General features: G+C 40.0%; 1 protein-coding gene across 2 annotated transcripts in view; it reads right to left on the bottom strand.

The window, feature by feature from the left end:
• The window catches only part of LOC133569150 (disco-interacting protein 2 homolog C-like), a 91,805-nt gene that overhangs the window by 13,281 nt on the left and 60,927 nt on the right, over positions 1-17,597 (bottom strand). For both annotated transcript variants that reach the window (XM_061921329.1, XM_061921328.1), the window contains exons 29-33: positions 17,575-17,597; positions 11,635-11,803; positions 11,391-11,561; positions 11,264-11,325; positions 4,104-4,161 (exon numbers count right to left, since the gene is read on the bottom strand). The exon at positions 17,575-17,597 is cut by the window's right edge and continues 108 nt beyond it. In XM_061921329.1, the coding sequence (XP_061777313.1) occupies positions 4,104-4,161; positions 11,264-11,325; positions 11,391-11,561; positions 11,635-11,803; positions 17,575-17,597 (483 nt within the window). The remainder of the gene's footprint in view (positions 1-4,103; positions 4,162-11,263; positions 11,326-11,390; positions 11,562-11,634; positions 11,804-17,574) is intronic.

Below are 17,597 nucleotides of genomic sequence, written 5' to 3' on the forward strand. Positions count from 1 at the left end.
CTTGAGGGTTGCAGGTTCGATCCCCGCTTCCGCCTTCCTAGTCAATGCCGTTGTGTCCTTGGGCAAGACACTTTACCCACCTGCTCCCAGTGCCCCCCACACTGGTTTAATTGTAACTTAGATATTGGGTTTCACTATGTAAAGCGTTTTGAGTCACTTGAGGAAAAAGCGCTATATAAATATAATTCACTTCACTTCACAAAATGTTGAAAGTGATATAAAAGGGCAAACGGATGAAATGTAACAAGAAAATGTTGCAATGTTGACTCTAATAACACAAAGCTGCCATGCAAGCTGTTTCTTTCTTTAAAAAAATAATAATGAATCAAAATCAATGTCATTATGAATTATTGACCTATTCAAGGCTCCAATTATGTCACATTACATTTTCCACTTTGACATATTATGGGGGGAAAATGTTTTTATGTGTATGTGTGTATATATATATACATATTATACATATATATATATATATATATATATATATATATATATATATATATATATATATATATATATATACATACATACATATATATATATATATACATATATATATATATATATATATGTGCTTCACGGTGGCAGAGGGGTTAGTGCGTCTGCCTCACAATAAGAAGTTCCTGCAGTCCTGGGTTCAAATCCAGGCTTGGGATCTTTCTGTGTGGAGTTTGCATGTTCTCCCCGTGAATGCGTGGGTTCCCTCCGGGTACTCCGGCTTCCTCCCACTTCCAAAGACATGCACCTGGGGATAGGTTGATTGGCAACACTAAATGGTCCCTAGTGTGTGAATGTTGTCTGTCTATCTGTGTTGGCCCTGCGATGAGGTGGCGACTTGTCCAGGGTGTACCCCGCCTTCCGCCCGATTGTAGGTGAGATAGGCGCTAGCGCCCCCCGCGACCTCAAAAGGGAATAAGCGGTAGAAAATGTATGTATGTATACTATATATATATATATATATATATATATATATATATATATATATATACATACACACATACGCACACAGGCACACACACATCGGTTTAAGAACCAATTAAGTTTGAACATGGAGGTTCCGCTGTATTACACACACTAATCCCACTGTAAGCCACAGAGGGTATGCTATGATATCAATCAATCATCCATCCATCCATTTTCTGCCGCTTATTCCCGTTCAATCAATGTTTATTTATATAGCCCCAAATCACAAATGTCTCAAAGGATATGCTGTGATGTAATACCCAGCACATTTTCTCTAATTGGGGTTGAATAAAAAGCGGTTATGTAGCACACAGGAGCGCTTTTTTGCTGGCCTGCTTTGAGTTCTTGACGAGGGGAAAAAAACAACCAAAAAAATCGAGCAGCTGGATAAGCAGACGGCGGCGACATTTGCTTGCGTTCTATAAATAAAACTGACTTTCCTGGCCTTCTTTCTCTCTACGAATTTGTTGCTTAATTATCTTCATTCCTTGTAGCTTTCAAGCAAGCGCTTGTTCTTCGGGGGATGGATTAGTTTAGGAGTGCAGTTTACCCCAGGGCAGCTGTGGCTACAAATGTAGCTTACCACCACCACCAGGTGTGAATGAATGATGGCTTCCCACTTCTCTGTGAGTGCTTTGAGTATCTAGTAATAGAAAAAGTGCTATATAAAATCTAATACTATACTATTATTATTACCAAGTATGCATAGTAATGGCCTGATTTTTTTCAATAAAAAAAAAAAAAAAAAAAAAATTCATTTTTTAAAATGATTAATCAATTTGCTATCCATCATCCTGTAGTGTCCAAAAAACTCTAAATGAATACTTTGTTACTTAGAATATGTTCCCCTGGTGTCCAAAAAACACTAAATTAAGTCTTTGTTACTTACAATATGTTCCCCTAGTGTCCAAAAAGCTCTAAATGAAGTATTTGTTACTTAGAATATGTTCTCTTAGTGTCCAAAAAACTCTAAATGAAGTCTTTGTTACTTAGAATATGTTCCCCTAGTGTCCAAAAAACTCTAAATTAAGACTTTGTTACTTAGAATATGTTCCCCTAGTGTCCAAAAAACTAAATTAAGTCTTTGTTACTTAGAATATGTTCCCCTAGTGTCCAAAAAACTCAAAATTAAGTCTTTGTTACTTAAAATATGTTCCCCTAGTGTCCAAAAAACTCAAAATTAAGTCTTTTTTACTTAGAATATATTCCCCTAGTGTCCAAAAAACTCTAAATTAAGTCTTTTTTACTTAGAATATGTTCCCCTAGTGTCCAAAAAACTCTAAATGAAGTCTTTGTTAGTTAGAACATGTTCCCCTAGTGTCCAAAAAATCTAAACTAAGTCTTTGTTACTTAGAATATGTTCCCCTAATGTCCCAAAAACTTAAAATTAAGTCTTTGTTACTTAGAAAATATGTTCCCCTAGTGTCCAAAAACTCTAAATTAAGTCTTTGTTACTTAGAATATGTTCCTTTAGTGTCCAAAAAACTCTAAATGAAGTATTTGTTACTTAGAATATGTTCCCCTAGTGTCCCAAAAACTCTAAATGAAGTCTTTGTTACTTAGAATATGTTCCCGTAGTGTCCAAAAAACTCTAAACTAATTATTTGTTACTTAGAATATGTTCCCCTAGTGTCCAAAAACTCTAAATTAATTCTTTGTTACTTAGAATATGTTCCCCTAGTGTCCAAAAAACTCTAAATTAAGTCTTTGTTACTTAGAATGTGTTCCCCTAGTGCCCCAAAAACTCTAAATTAAGACTTTGTTACTTAGAATATGTTCCTCTAGTGTCCAAAAACTCTAAATTAATTCTTTGTTACTTAGAATATGTTCCCCTAGTGTCCAAAAAACTCTAAATTAAGTCTTTGTTACTTAGAATGTGTTCCCCTAGTGCCCATAAAACTCTAAATTAAGTCTTTGTTACTTAGAATATGTTCCCCTAGTGTCCAAAAAACTAAATTAAGTCTTTGTTACTTAGAATTTGTTACCCTAGTATCCAAAAAAACTCTAAATTAAGTCTTTGTTACTTAGAATATGTTCTCTTAGTGTCCATAAAACTCTAAATGAAGTCTTTGTTACTTAGAATATGTTCCCCTAGTGTCCAAAAACTCTAAATGAAGTCTTTGTTACTTAGAATATGTTCCCCTAGTGTCCAAAAACTCTAAATTAAGTCTTTGTTACTTAGAATATGTTCCCCTAGTGTCTAAAAAACACTAAATTAAGTCTTTGTTACTTAGAATATGTTCCTCTAGTGTCCAAAAAAATCTAAATTAAGTCTTTGTTACTTAGAATATGTTCCCCTAGTGTGCAAAAAACTAAATTAAGTCTTTGTTACTTAGAATTTGTTACCCTAGTATCCAAAAAAACTCTAAATTAAGTCTTTGTTACTTAGAATATGTTCCCCTAGTGTCCAAAAAATCTATATTAATTCATTGTTACTTAGAATATGTTCCCTTAGTGTCCAAAAAATCTATATTAATTCATTGTTACTTAGAATATGTTCCCCTAGTGTCCAAAAAAATCTATATTAATTCATTGTTACTTAGAATATTTTCCCCTAGTGTCCAAAAAACTCTAAATTAAGTATTTGTTACTTAGAATATGTTCCCCTAGTGTTACCAAAAACATATAATAACTTTGTCTTGAATTTTTTTTTTTTAAAAGGAGGGTTGGTTACCTCCAACAAGGTCAAGAACTACTGATCTACAATATTTGATTGATTTTAATTTGAATTCATTATGATGATTGTATTTTCAGATTTTCGATTTTTGCCTTTCAATTTTCTGTAAAGCACTTAGTACAGATTGAGCTCAATAAATCAACTTGCCTAATACATAATAACACAAGCCTCCTTTAATTGTACGGCGTGAGGGCCAATGAGACCAGAGGCTGTGACGCACCACGCCGCCTGCTCACATATCCACAGCTCAACGAGGAGGACTCTGACTTGACTCAGCGAATGTGGGAGGACGCGCGCTCCGGTCCAAGGACCAAAATAGTCTCCTGACATTTCATCAGAACATGTTGCTGGGAGAACAGAAATGACTCTATCGCCGGTTCCCTTGTAAAACCGCACTGATCGCCTTTGAAATAAATCCTGAGTCTTAACTACTGGAAGCGGAACAACTGGAGGGTGTGCTCACCTTGCCGGACTCCATCAGAGGCAGACTGTGAGGAGAACCTCTCTCCACCAGCCGTACTCTGGAACAAACAGAGAACACACACACGCTGATATTAGAGGAATATCATCCCACCTGGGAACTGTACCTTCTCATCTCATGTGCAGGACATGACATCAATGTGTTTCCTGTTCTTGCAAACACACACATTGTCTCTCTTTTAGGGTTCCGGAAGAAAAGGGAGCAGGAACGAGACGAAAGGAGATTAATGTGTGTGTGCTTGGAACATACCGTATTTTTCGGACTATAAGGCGCACTTCAAATTCTTCTTTTTCCTCAAAACTCGACAGTGTGCCTTGTAACTCGGTGCACCTAAAGTACGGAATAATTTCGGTTGTGCTTACCGACCTCGGAGCTATTTTATTAAGTAAATGGTGAAATGGTATGTAGGACCGGTAGATGGCAGTCAAACATAAGAGATATGTGTGGACTGCAATATGTCTCAGGTAAACACCACCCAGATTTTATATGTTCCATTGAAAATATAAAACATTACACACAGTGCTCGAAAATCTATCAAAATGTTTTAGTAGGACTTTGGTAAGCCTCGGAGCTATTTTATTAGGTACATGGTGAAATGGTAAGTGTGACCGGTAGATGGCAGTCAAACATAAGAGATATGTATAGACTGCAATATGTGTCAGGTAAACACCACCCAGATTTTATATGTTCCATTGAAAATATAAAACATTACACACAGTGCTCGAAAATCTATCAAAATGTTTTAGCAGGACTTTGGTAAGCCTCGGAACTATTTTATTAGGTACATGGTGAAATGGTAAGTGTGACTGATAGATGGCAGTCAAACATAAGAGATATGTATAGACTGCAATATGTGTCAGGTAAACACCACCCAGATTTTATATGTTCCATTGAAAATATAAAACATTACACACAGTGCTCGAAAATCCATCAAAATGTTTTAGTAGGACTTTGGTAAGCCTCGGAACTATTTTATTAGGTACATGGTGAAATTGTAAGTGTGACCGGTAGATGGCAGTCAAACATAAGAGATATGTGTAGACTGCAATATGTCTCTAGTAAACACCACCCAGATTTGATATGTTCCATTTAAAATATAAAACATTACACACAGTGCTCGAAAATCTATCAAAATGTTTTAGTAGGACTTTGGTAAGCCTCGGAGCTATTTTATTAGGTACATGGTGAAATGGTAAGTGTGACCGGTAGATGGCAGTCAAACATAAGAGATATGTGTAGACTGCAATATGTCTCTAGTAAACACCACCCAGATTTTATATGTTCCATTGAAAATATAAAACATTACACACAGTGCTCGAAAATCTATCAAAATGTTTTAGTAGGACTTTGGTAAGCCTCGGAGCTATTTTATTAGGTACTTGGTGAAATGGTAGGTGTGACCGGTAGATGGCAGTCAAACATAAGAGATATGTGTGGACTGCAATATGTCTCAGGTAAACACCACCCAGATTTTATATGTTCCATTGAAAATATAAAACATTACACACAGTGCTCGAAAATCTATCAAAATGTTTTAGTAGGACTTTGGTAAGCCTCGGAGCTATTTTATTAGGTACATGGTGAAATGGTAAGTGTGACCGGTAGATGGCAGTCAAACATAAGAGGTATGTGTAGACTGCAATATGTGTCAGGTAAACACCACCAGATTTTATATGTTCCATTGAAAATATAAAACATTACACACAGTGCTCAAAAATCTATCAAAATGTTTTAGTAGGACTTTGGTAAGCCTCGGAGGTATTTTATTAGGTACATGGTGAAAAGGTAAGTGTGACCGGTAGATGGCAGTCAAACATAAGTGATATGTGTAGACTGCAATATGTCTCAAGTAAACACCACCCAGATTGTATATGTTCCATTGAAAATATAAAACATTACACACAGTGCTCGAAAATCTATCAAAATGTTTTAGTAGGACTTTGGTAAGCTACAAAGCCGCACCGCTTGATGGATTGTACTGTGCTTCATTCAATATAGGAGTATTATTATGGTGTGTGTATAAGGTAAGACACATTATCTGGTGTTTTGTTTTGCGATATTATGCAAAAGCAACTGCTGATCTGTATTTGGGATCTGCATAAGTCCTGAAAATTTGCGCGCATCCGCCTTCGATAAAGGCGGATGATTAATGCGAAGGGCTACCACTTTGATACACACTTAAATAAATTGCCAGAAATAGCCAATTTGCCCAATTTACCTTTAACACTATGTTATTATTAATAATTACGGTTATTTAACTTTGTGGAAACACTGATCATCTTAATGATTTCTCACAATGTTATGAAGTGAAGTGAAGTGAATTACATTTATATAGCGCTTTTCTCTAGTGACAAAGCGCTTTACATAGTGAAACCCAATATCTAAGTTACATTTAAACCAGTGTGGGTGGCACTGGGAGCAGGTGGGTAAAGTGTCTTGCCCAAGGACACAACGGCAGTGACTAGGATGGCGGAAGCGGGAATCGAACCTGCAACCCTCAAGTTGCTGGCACGGCCGCTCTACCAACCGAGCTATGCCGCCTATGCCGACATTCATCCTCCGCTGTTGCCATTTTTAATACAAAGTAGTGTAAAGCTCTTACTTATATCTGCCATGAAAGCACTAAAAGTGAGTTTACATTATTCACTCAAAGAACTTTAGTTATTAGAAAGTTCCGTTTGGACGTTTTTTCACGGGGCGAGGAGATGCTGCTCCGTTATTGATTGAAGTCTAAATGTCATTAAAACAGTTGGCTCCATCTTTTGAAACTTATTTCACTCCCGTCCTTGCACGCTACACCGCTACAACAACGATGACGGGGAGAAGACGCTGTCGAAGGTGAACCACGTAAATAAGACCGCCCACAAAACGGCGCATCCTGAAGCGACCGTCAGAAAGCGACTTGAATATGATCTGTAAATCATCATCAATGCAACTTTTTGACCAAAGAACCACAATTACATGTTATGTAGACCACAAGGAAGTCTTTTACATTTAGGAAAAAAAAATAAAAGAGGCCCCTTTAATGTGCCCTACAATGACTCCACACACTCTTCAGCAGTGCGCCTAATAATCTAGTACGCTATATTGTCCAGAAAATACGGTACGCTAAGTTAACTTTCAGTTTTGATACCTGTAAAGGCAAGCAAGTAAGAGGGAGAAACACAGGAAGGAGGGCGACTATTTTAGAGATTTCTCCGGTTCTCTTCCTCCGTTTATGTAGAATAATGTGTTAAGTTTAGTCACCTCTCATTGTTTTACAAAGCCTTAGAACATGGGTGTCAAACTCTGGCCCGCGGGCCAAACCTGGCCCGCTGTGTAATTTAATTTGGCCCTTGAGGCAATATCAATTTAACATTAGAGCTAACCCGCCGGTGTTATACAGCGTCGGTGCCGCTGTAACACCGCATTCACCGCTAATACTCATACTTTCCAAACCTCCTAATTTTCCCCGTAGACTCCCGAAGTTCAGTGCCCCTCCTGAAAATCTCCCGGGGCAACCATTCTCACGAATTTCTACCTATTTCCCCCTGGACAACAAAATTGGGGGCGTGCATTTAAGGCACTGCCTTTAGCGTTCTCTACAACCTGTCATCACATCCGTTTTTCCTCCATACTAACAGCGTGTCACATAACATTTGTGGCTTTTACACACACACACACACACACACACACACACACACACACGCACAAGTGAATGCAAAGCATACTTGGTCAACAGCCATACAGGTCACACTGAGGGTGGCCGTATAAACAACTTTAGCACCGTTACAAATATGCGCCACACTGTGAACCCACACCAAACAAGAATGACAAACACATTTCGGGTGAACATCCGCACCGTAACACAACAGAACAAATACCCAGAACCCCTCGCAGCACTAACTCTTCCGGGAAACTTCCAGCAAACTGACCAATAATTAACGTTTTATTCATGCATTTTCTCTTGCTACTTCAAGACTTGAATGTTTGGTTCATTCATTATTGTTATTTTATTTTCAAATGTATTATTAGCCTGTGGAAAATGTTTTATATGTACCTCAGAAGATTGCAAATAGAAAAAAAGACATACAATTTTTATTTAAAATGTATTTGATTTGTCATTGATCCATCCATCCATTTTCTACCACTTATTCCCTTTCGGGGTCGCGGGGGGCGCTGGCGCCTATCTCAGCTACAATCGGGCGGAAGGCAGGGTACACCCTGGACAAGTCGCCCCTCATCGCAGGGCCAACACAGATAGACAGACAACATTCACACTCACATTCACACACTAGGGCCAATTTAGTGTTGCCAATCAACCTATCCCCAGGTGCATGTCTTTGGAAGTGGGAGGAAGCCGGAGTACCCGGAGGGAACCCACGCATTCACGAGGAGAACATGCAAACTCCACACAGAAAGATCCCGAGCCTGGATTTGAACCCAGGACTGCAGGAACTTCATATTGTGAGGCAGACGCACTAACCCCTCTGCCACCGTGAAGCCCGATTTGTCATTGATATTTTTTTTAATTATTATTATTATTATTTGAAACTGGATTTTGCATGTCACTAAAGTTATATAAGCCTTGCTTGTTCAATATTTAATGCAAAACTTGTTTGGGTCCCTATTAAAAGGTTCATTTGTTCAACATTGGCCCGCGGCTTTGTTCAGTTTTAAATTTTGGCCCACTCTGTATTTGAGTTTGACACCCTTGCCTTAGAACAAAGTGATCTGGATTGGCTCTTCCCTCATAAAAGGGAGGGTTTTAATACCAACAACATGTTAGCATCAAAAAGGTGGAGTGCCATCTCCGGGTTGGGAAGGAGACCCTGGCCCAAGTGGAGGAGTTCAAGTACCTCGGAGTCTTGTTCACGAGTGAGGGAAGAATGGATCGTGAGATCGACAGGCGGATCGGTGCGGCGTCTTCAGTAATGCGGACGTTGTACCGATCCGTTGTGGTGAAGAAGGAGCTGAGCCGGAAGGCAAAGCTCTCAATTTACCGGTCGATCTACGTTCCCATCCTCACCTATGGTCATGAGCTTTGGGTCATGACCGAAAGGACAAGATCACGGGTACAAGCGGCCCAAATGAGTTTGGCGGGGCTCTCCCTTAGAGATAGGGTGAGAAGCTCTGCCATCCGGGAGGAACTCAAAGTAAAGCCGCTGCTCCTCCACATGGAGAGGAGCCAGATGAGGTGGTTCAGGCATCTGGTCAGGATGCCACCTGAACGCCTCCCTAGGGAGGTGTTTTGGGCACGTCCAACCGATATAAGACCACGGGGAAGACCCAGGACACGTTGGGTAGACTATGTCTCCCGGCTGGCCTGGGAACCCCAGAGAGGGAAGTCTGGGCTTCTCTGCTTAGGCTGCTGCCCCCGCGACCCCACCTCGGATAAGTGGAAGAAGATCGATGGATGGATGGATAACGTGGATAAATGCTTAGTTTATATTTTTCTTGATAGGTTGATTGGCAACACTAAATGGTCCCTAGTGTGTGAATTTTGTCTGTCTATCTGTGTTGGCCCTGTGATGAGGTGGCGACTTGTCCAGGGTGTACTCCGCCTTCCGCCTGAGAGAGGCCAGATGAGGTGATTCGGACATCTGGTCAGGATGCCACCCGAACGCCTCCCTGGGGAGGTGTTTCGGGCACGTCCGACCGGTAGGAGGCCACGGGGAAGACCCAGGACACGTTGGGAAGATCAGGGGTCACCAACCTTTTTGAAAGCAAGAGCTACTTCTTGGGTACTGATTAATGCGAAGGGCTACCAGTTTGATACACACTTAAATAAATTGCCAGAAATAGCCAATTTGCTCAATTTACCTTTAACTTTGTTATTATTAATAATTACTGATATTTATCTTTGTGGAAACACTGATCATCTTAATGATTTCTCACAATAAATATATATAGAAAAGGATGAATATATTTTAAAAAAAAAGGGTATTTCTGTCCGTCATTCCGTCGTACATTTTTTTTTCTTCTATGGAAGGTTTTTTGTAGAGAATAAATTATGAAAAAAACACTTAATTGAACGGTTTAAAAGAGGAGAAAACATGAAAAAAATTAAAATTTAATTTTGAAACATAGTTTATCTTCAATTTTGACTCTTTAAAATTCAAAATTCAACCGAAAAAAAGAAGAGAAAAACTAGCTAATTCGAATTTAAAAAATAATTTATGGAACATCATTAGTAAGTTTTCCTGATTAAGATTATTTTTAGAATTTTGATGACATGTTTTAAATAGGTTAAAATCCAATCTGCACTTTGTTAGAATATATAACAAATTGGACCAAGCTATATTTCTAACAAAGACAAATAATTATTTCTTCTAGATTTTCCAGAACAAAAATTTTAAAAGAAATTCAAAAGACTTTTAAATAAGATTTAAATTTGATTCTACAGATTTGCCAGAATATTGTTTTTGAATTTTAATCATAATAAGTTTGAATAAATATTTCACAAATATTCTTCGTCGAAAAAACAGAAGCTAAAATGAAAAATCAAATTAATTTACAATAAAAAAAAAAAAATTTACTTGAACATTGATTTAAATTGTCAGGAAAGAAGAGGAAGGAATTTAAAAGGTAAAAAGGTATATGTGTTTAAAAATCCTAAAATCAGGTTTAAAGTTGTATTTTTTTCTCTAAAATTGTCTTTCTGAAAGTTATACGAAGCAAAGTCAAACAATAAATGAATTTATTTAAACAAGTGAAGACCAAGTGTTTAAAATATTTTCTTGGATTTTCAAATTCTATTTGAGTTTTGTCTCTCTTAGAATTAAAAATGTCGAGCAAAGCGAGACCAGCTTGCTAGTAAATAAATACAATTTAAAAAATAGAGACAGCTCACTGGTAAGTGCTGCTATTTGAGCTATTTTTAGAACAGGCCAGCGGGCGACTCATCTGGTCCTTACGGGTGACCTGGTGCCCGCGGGCCCCGCTTTGGTGACCCCTGGGGTAGACTATGTCTCCCGGCTAGCCTGGGAACGCCTCAGGATCCCCCCGGGAAGAGCTGGACAAAGTGGCTGGGGAGAGGGAAGTCTGGGATTCCCTGCTTAGGCTGCTGCCCCCGCGACCCCACCTCGAATAAGCGGAAGAAGATATATGGATGGATGGATGTTAGCATCTTTGGGTGCATAAGGTGAGGTGACGTCGCAGACCTGTCGTGGCGCAGCGCCCTCATGTCCACGTAGACCGTGGTGGGGTCTGGTCCTGAGGTTCCCTGCGGACAATCACAGTCCAGTGAAGACCCAAACACATGCACTGACGCTTCGGCGGCGTGTTTACCTGCAAACAAATAGCCAGGTTGACCCTGCAACCGAACGCCGTGCTGACAGAACGCGGGTGAAGGCCCAGATCTTTGAAGAGTTTGGAGAAGGAATGGGTCAGGGACATCCTGGGCCTCTCCTCGGCCACCACTACGCAGGCCCGAACGCGGGACAGGTCTAGACCGCGAGCCTGCGCGAGAGAACCGACAAGTCACGGGCTAGAATGGTTCGGATCCTGGCGCCTAAACGAGCAAGCACCTCACCTTGAGGGCCTCGGTCTGCAGGCCCAGTCCTTTGGTGCACAGCTCCATGACGCTGTAGGAGCAGAAGGTGTCTCGCACCCTCAGCTGGCTGACGGCCAGCAGCCACAGCGCCGGGTTGGACTCCAGCTCCACCGGCGGGATGAGGATGGACTGATGGCCCGAGTAAACGCTGCAGACAGACACGTTCAAAAGGTTCCACGCGGCCCAAAAGAACATTCATCACTTCTATTAAAGGAGCGGAGCCTCTCACGGTCATACTTCATGAAAGTGCTTATTAGTGAGTCACTCTCATTAGAGGGGGCGGGACCACACCATCTTTCAGCTCAAGTGATTTGCAGTCTGATTTATTTCTGCTGGCCAATTTTAGATTTCATTAGCAGCTCATTTAAAACAAGGCAGACGTCACGACGCCATCAAGTGTTTCCTTATCTTTGAATAGTCAAGAAATGAAAAAAAACAAAACATTTAATTTGAAGGGGAACTGCACTTTTACTGGAATGTTGCCTATCATTCACATTTCATAATCTTTATGAGACAAGAACACGTGTTATTAACTTTTTTATGCATTCTAACTCATTAATAAACGCTAGTAAGAGTCAGCCAAAAACGGAGGTAACGGTATTTGCTGTATTCCGCTTATGAAGCACTCTTCAAAATAGCCACCATTTGCTGTGATTAGAGAAGCCAACGACATTCCCCGGTGTTGTTGATAAATAGTTTTCGCTTTGCATAGTAGATGTGGGCAAACCCCCCCCCCCCGGTGCCCACATCTGAGGTCCTCTCCAAGGTTTCTCATAGTCAACATTGTCACTGGCGTCCCACTGGATGTGAATTCTCCCTGCCCACTGGGTGTGATTTTCCTTGCCCTTTTGTGGGTTCTTCCGAGGATGTTGTAGTCGTAATGATTTGTGCAGTCCTTTGAGACATTTGTGATTTGGGGCTATATAAATAAACATTGATTGATTGATTGATTTAACTTGCATCTACAGATGTAGCGACCAACTGTTGTTACTGACAGTGGTTTTATGAAGTGTTCCTGAGCCCATGTGGTGATATCCTTTACACACTGATGTCTGGTTTTTGATGCAGTACCGCCTGAGGGATCAAAGGTCCGTAATATCATCGCTTACGTGCAGTGATTTCTCCAGATTCTCTGAACCTTTTGATAATTTTATGTAGATGGTAAAATCCCTAAATTCCTTGCAATAGCTCGTTGAGAAGTGTTGTTCTAAAACTGTTCGACAATTTGCTTACAAATTGGGTACCCTCGCCCCATCCTTGTTTGTGAATTACTTAGCATTTCATTGAAGCTGCTTTTATACCCAATCATGGCACCCACCTGTTCCCAATTAGCCTGCACACCTGTGGGATGTTCCATATAAGTGTTTGATGAGCATTCCTCAACTTTATCAGTATTTATTGCCACCTTTCCCAACTTCTTTGGCAGGTGTTGCTGGCATCAAATTATAAAGTTAAAGATTATTTGCAATTTTTTTTTTTTTTTTATCAGTTTGAACATCAAATATGTTGTCTTTGTAGCATATTCAACTGAATATGGGTTGAAAAGGATTTGCAAATCATTGTATTCTGTTTATATTTACATCTAACACCATTTCCCAACTCATATGGAAACGGGGTTTGTACATACGTCACATATGTATAGGCCCTCGCGGAGCAGAGAGGTAGCGGCATGGGTAACGTTAGCTGTGGTGCGAGTGGTAATACGAGAGAGAGAGAAGGTGCGAATATGGTAACAAATGAAGAAATAATTAATTCCCAAGAAAAACAGCAGGGGGTCCATCGTCTGGCGGTGGTTTGGCTTCAAGTGGGAAGATGTTGAACAGACAACCGTAATATAAGTGTGGGGCAAAAGCGTTCAGACAAAAAGTAGCATTACAGCTAATATGTAGCATCATTTGAAAAGTCACCCGCTAGAGAATGCAGAGTGCTTACTCCGCATGTCAACATCTCCATTCGGTGCCACACCAACAAAATGTCGAGGCAACCATTTCCACATCTACACCGTATGAAAAAAACAGTCAACAACAGAAGTGAAGTGAATTATATTTATATAGCGCTTTTCTCAAGTGACTCAAAGCGCTTTACATAGTGAAACCCAATATCTAAGTTACATTTAAAGCAGTGTGGGTGGCACTGGGAGCAGGTGGGTAAAGTGTCTTGCCCAAGGACACAACGGCAGTGACTAGGATGACGGAAGCGGGAATCGAACCTGCAACCCTCAAGTTGCTGGCACGGCCACTCGACCAACCGCCCCGTTGTTAAGTACATAACTCCATGTGTTCAATCGATATTTTGAAGTAATTAGAATATAAAACCTGTTTTCAGTTTTTTCACCTTTTTTTGTTAAGTACATAAATCCATGTGTTCAATCAGAGTGTTGATGCCTTCAGTGACAATGTACAATGTAAACAAAGAAAACCCATTGAATGAGAAGGTTTGTCCAAACTTTTGACCCACTTTTCTGATGGCGTCATTGATTTTCTGTTTTTGTGGTATCACTATAGTGGTTTCAAAGAGCTAAAAGCAGACATTTTTGGGGACAGAAGAAGATAACGTCCGCAAGAACCTACCACATAGCGAAGGACATACACTATATGATTTCCTATTATGCAGCTCATTTTTATTTGACAGTTATTGAAATATCTGGTGTGACATCATGCACAAAAGTGCACCTTATTTGTTTTAAACTATTGTAGTGGCGTTCTGTACAAAAAGTGCACTTTAATTTAGTGTTGTTTTAATATGTCATCTTAGTGACATCATGCACAAAAGTGCACTCATAGCTTGTTTTAAAATGTCTCTGACAATCTTGCACTTCCATGAATGTTTGTGCCACTGCTTAATAACTGTTTAATAAATACACTTTTTGTCAATTGACTTAGTTGTGATTTCCCTCTCCGCATGAAAGTTTAAAAGTAGCATATATTAATGCAGTATGAAGAAGAATGTTTTAATGTAGACACATAGAATCATCATACTGTTGTGATTATATGCATCAAGTGTTCATTCAAGGCTAAGGCAAAATATGGAGATATAAAATGTATAACGTGACATGGCCTAAAAATATCGAGATATTAAAAAAAGGACATATCGCCCAGCCCTACTTCAAGCACACCTGTGAAGTGACAACCATTTCAGGTGACTACCTGTTGAAGCTCATAGAGAGAATGCCAAGAGTGTGCAAAGCCGTAATCAGACCAAAGGGTGGCTATTTTGAAGAAACTAAGCGACTTGTCCAGGGTGCCCAATTGTAGCTGAGATAGGCGCCAGCGACCCCCGGTGACCCCAAAAGGGAATAAGCAGTAGAAAATGGATGGATGGATAGAACATAAAACATGTTTTACAAGTACATAACTCCACATGTGTTCGTTCATAGTTTTGATGTGACACTACAACAGGGGTCGGGGACCTTTTCGGCTGAGGGAGCTATGAAATCCAGATATTTTACAATGTATTTCCGTGAGAGCCGTAGAATATTTTTAACACAGAATACAACTGTCAGGTTCAAAGACTGATGACAAGAAGCAAGGAATTAAACAGAGACTGGATTCAATTTAGCTCAATGAGGAGAAACCCGTAGACCTGTACCCTTGCACGGTGTCGTCTCACGCTCTGACAAAGAGAATTCTACGCCTCCTCTTTCATTTGGACTTTCCCTGATTACAACAACTAAATGTGTGCATCTCTTATTCTTTTAAATAACATTGTTATTCTGAAGTTAACCAATAATAAATAAAATACTTTTGACCATTATTGCGGGTTTTTGAAAAGGCGCGGTAGAAACGGATGGATAGATTAAAATGCATGAGAATGTTTTATATTTTGAACGGGACTCTTGCTGCTGTCTTGGATCCGCTTGAACTGAACTCTCGCGGCTGTGTTGGAGCCACTATGGATTGAACTTTCACAGTATCATGTTAGACCCGCTCGACATCCATTGCTTTCGGTCCCCTAGAGGGGGGGGGGGGTTGCCCACATCTGAGGTCCTCTCCAAGTTTTCTCATAGTCAGCATTGTCACTGGCGTCCCACTGGATGTGAATTCTCCCTGCCCACTGGGTGTGAGTTTTCCTTGCCCTTTTGTGGGTTCTTCCGAGGATGTTGTAGTCGTAATGATTTGTGCAGTCCTTTGAGACATTTGTGATTTGGGGCTATATAAATAAACATTGATTGATTGATTGATTGATTACTGTGTTTACCAGCGGATTTATTCATGACTTATCGGGTTAAGCAACGTCAGCTAAGATTTATCTGAGAGCCAGATGCAGTCATGAAAAGAGCCACATCTGGCTGGGGAGCCATAGGTTCTCTACCCCTGCTCTACAATGTAAATACCGTATTTCCTTGAATTGCCACCAGGGCGCTAATTAATTTAAAACCTCTTCTCACTCCGGCACTTACCAAAGGCATGCGGTAAAGGCAAGCAGACGCTAATTATTTTAAAACCTCTTCTTAATTCGGCGCTTACCAAAGGCATGCGGTAAATTTAGACCTGCGCTTATAAATTTGAGTGTGATGTGGGGATACCATCATGAAAAGCACATTTAATAAAAAAACTTTATTATGGTGGAGTTAAGTGAATTATATTTATATAGCGCTTTTCTCTAGTGACTCAAAGCGCTTTACATAGTGAAACCCAATATCAAAGTTACATTTAAACCAGTGTGGGTGGCACTGGGAGCAGGTGGGTAAAGTGCCTTGCCCAAGGACACAACGGCAGTGACTAGAAAGACGGAAGCGGGAATCGAACCCGCAACCCTCAAGTTGCTGGCACGGCCACTCTACCGACTGAGCTTTGCCGCCCCTATGGTCTTACCTTTACTTATAAATGAAGTCCATGCGCAGCTCCTTCTGATCAAAAGCATCGATAACTTGTTTATAGAAGTCTTCCTTATCTTTCTTCAGTTTTAAAAGTCTCTCTGTCTCGATGGAGATCTTCATTTATTACCTCCTGCTTTGATTGAAAGTCCAGTTTAGAAAACTGTTTTATTTTATATATGTAATCCTCCATGTTAAAAGTGCAAGCGAGAGGAAAAAATTAACTATCGCTGCTTGTTGTCACTTCTTCTGCAGCCGAGTAGTCGCAAGAAGGATCACTAGCGCCCTCTACCACCAGGAGGCAGGAGTCATTTAATGATTCATATTTGACACATGCAGCTACGGTATATTAATAAAACATAGCTGCTTACAGTTCCTTTTAGGATAGTCAATAGCTTGGACCTTAAATCCTACTGAATAGCTCTTAATCTTCTTCCCTTGATGCGATTTCAAATGATTGAAATCAGCCTCCTCCATTTTGAAAATTATGACAGGTGAAGTGTCACTCGTGACGTGACGATTTTGACCCGGTGGAAATTCTAGGCATATGCTAATTATTTTGCGAAACGAGTTTGACCCGGCGGAAATTCTAGACATGCGCTAATAAAAATAACATTTTGCAAAACGAGTTTTTGACCCGGCGTCAATCCTGAGCCGGCGGTAATGCTAAGCATGCACTACTGTATTTTTCGGACTATAAGTCACGTTTTTTTTGTAGTTTGGCCAGTGGTGAGACTTGGCCAAACTACAAAAAAAACGTGACTTATAGTCCGAAAAATACTAATTATTTTGTGAAACGAGTTTGACCCGGCAGTAATTCTAACCAGGTGCATACTACTTACCCGGCGGCAATTCAAGGAAATACAGTAGTCATGAAAATAAAGAAAACGCATTGAATGAGAAGGTGTGTCCAAACTTCTGGCCTGTACTGTATGTTCTGGTCTCACATAGGTATTGTGAATGAGGCGAAATTCCCCAAAAAGTGCAGTTCCGTTAACCTTGAAATAGACGATCATTTCAGCCAATCACAAGCCTGAGGAAAGTTTTCCCAGGAAACGTCACAACAACAACAACAACAGAGCAGACCAAAATAAATTGTCAACCTGCAGAGACACCAGAGGACAAA

Source organism: Nerophis ophidion, linkage group LG15 (assembly GCF_033978795.1).
Source record: "Nerophis ophidion isolate RoL-2023_Sa linkage group LG15, RoL_Noph_v1.0, whole genome shotgun sequence".
NCBI classification, from domain to species: Eukaryota; Metazoa; Chordata; class Actinopteri; order Syngnathiformes; family Syngnathidae; genus Nerophis; species Nerophis ophidion.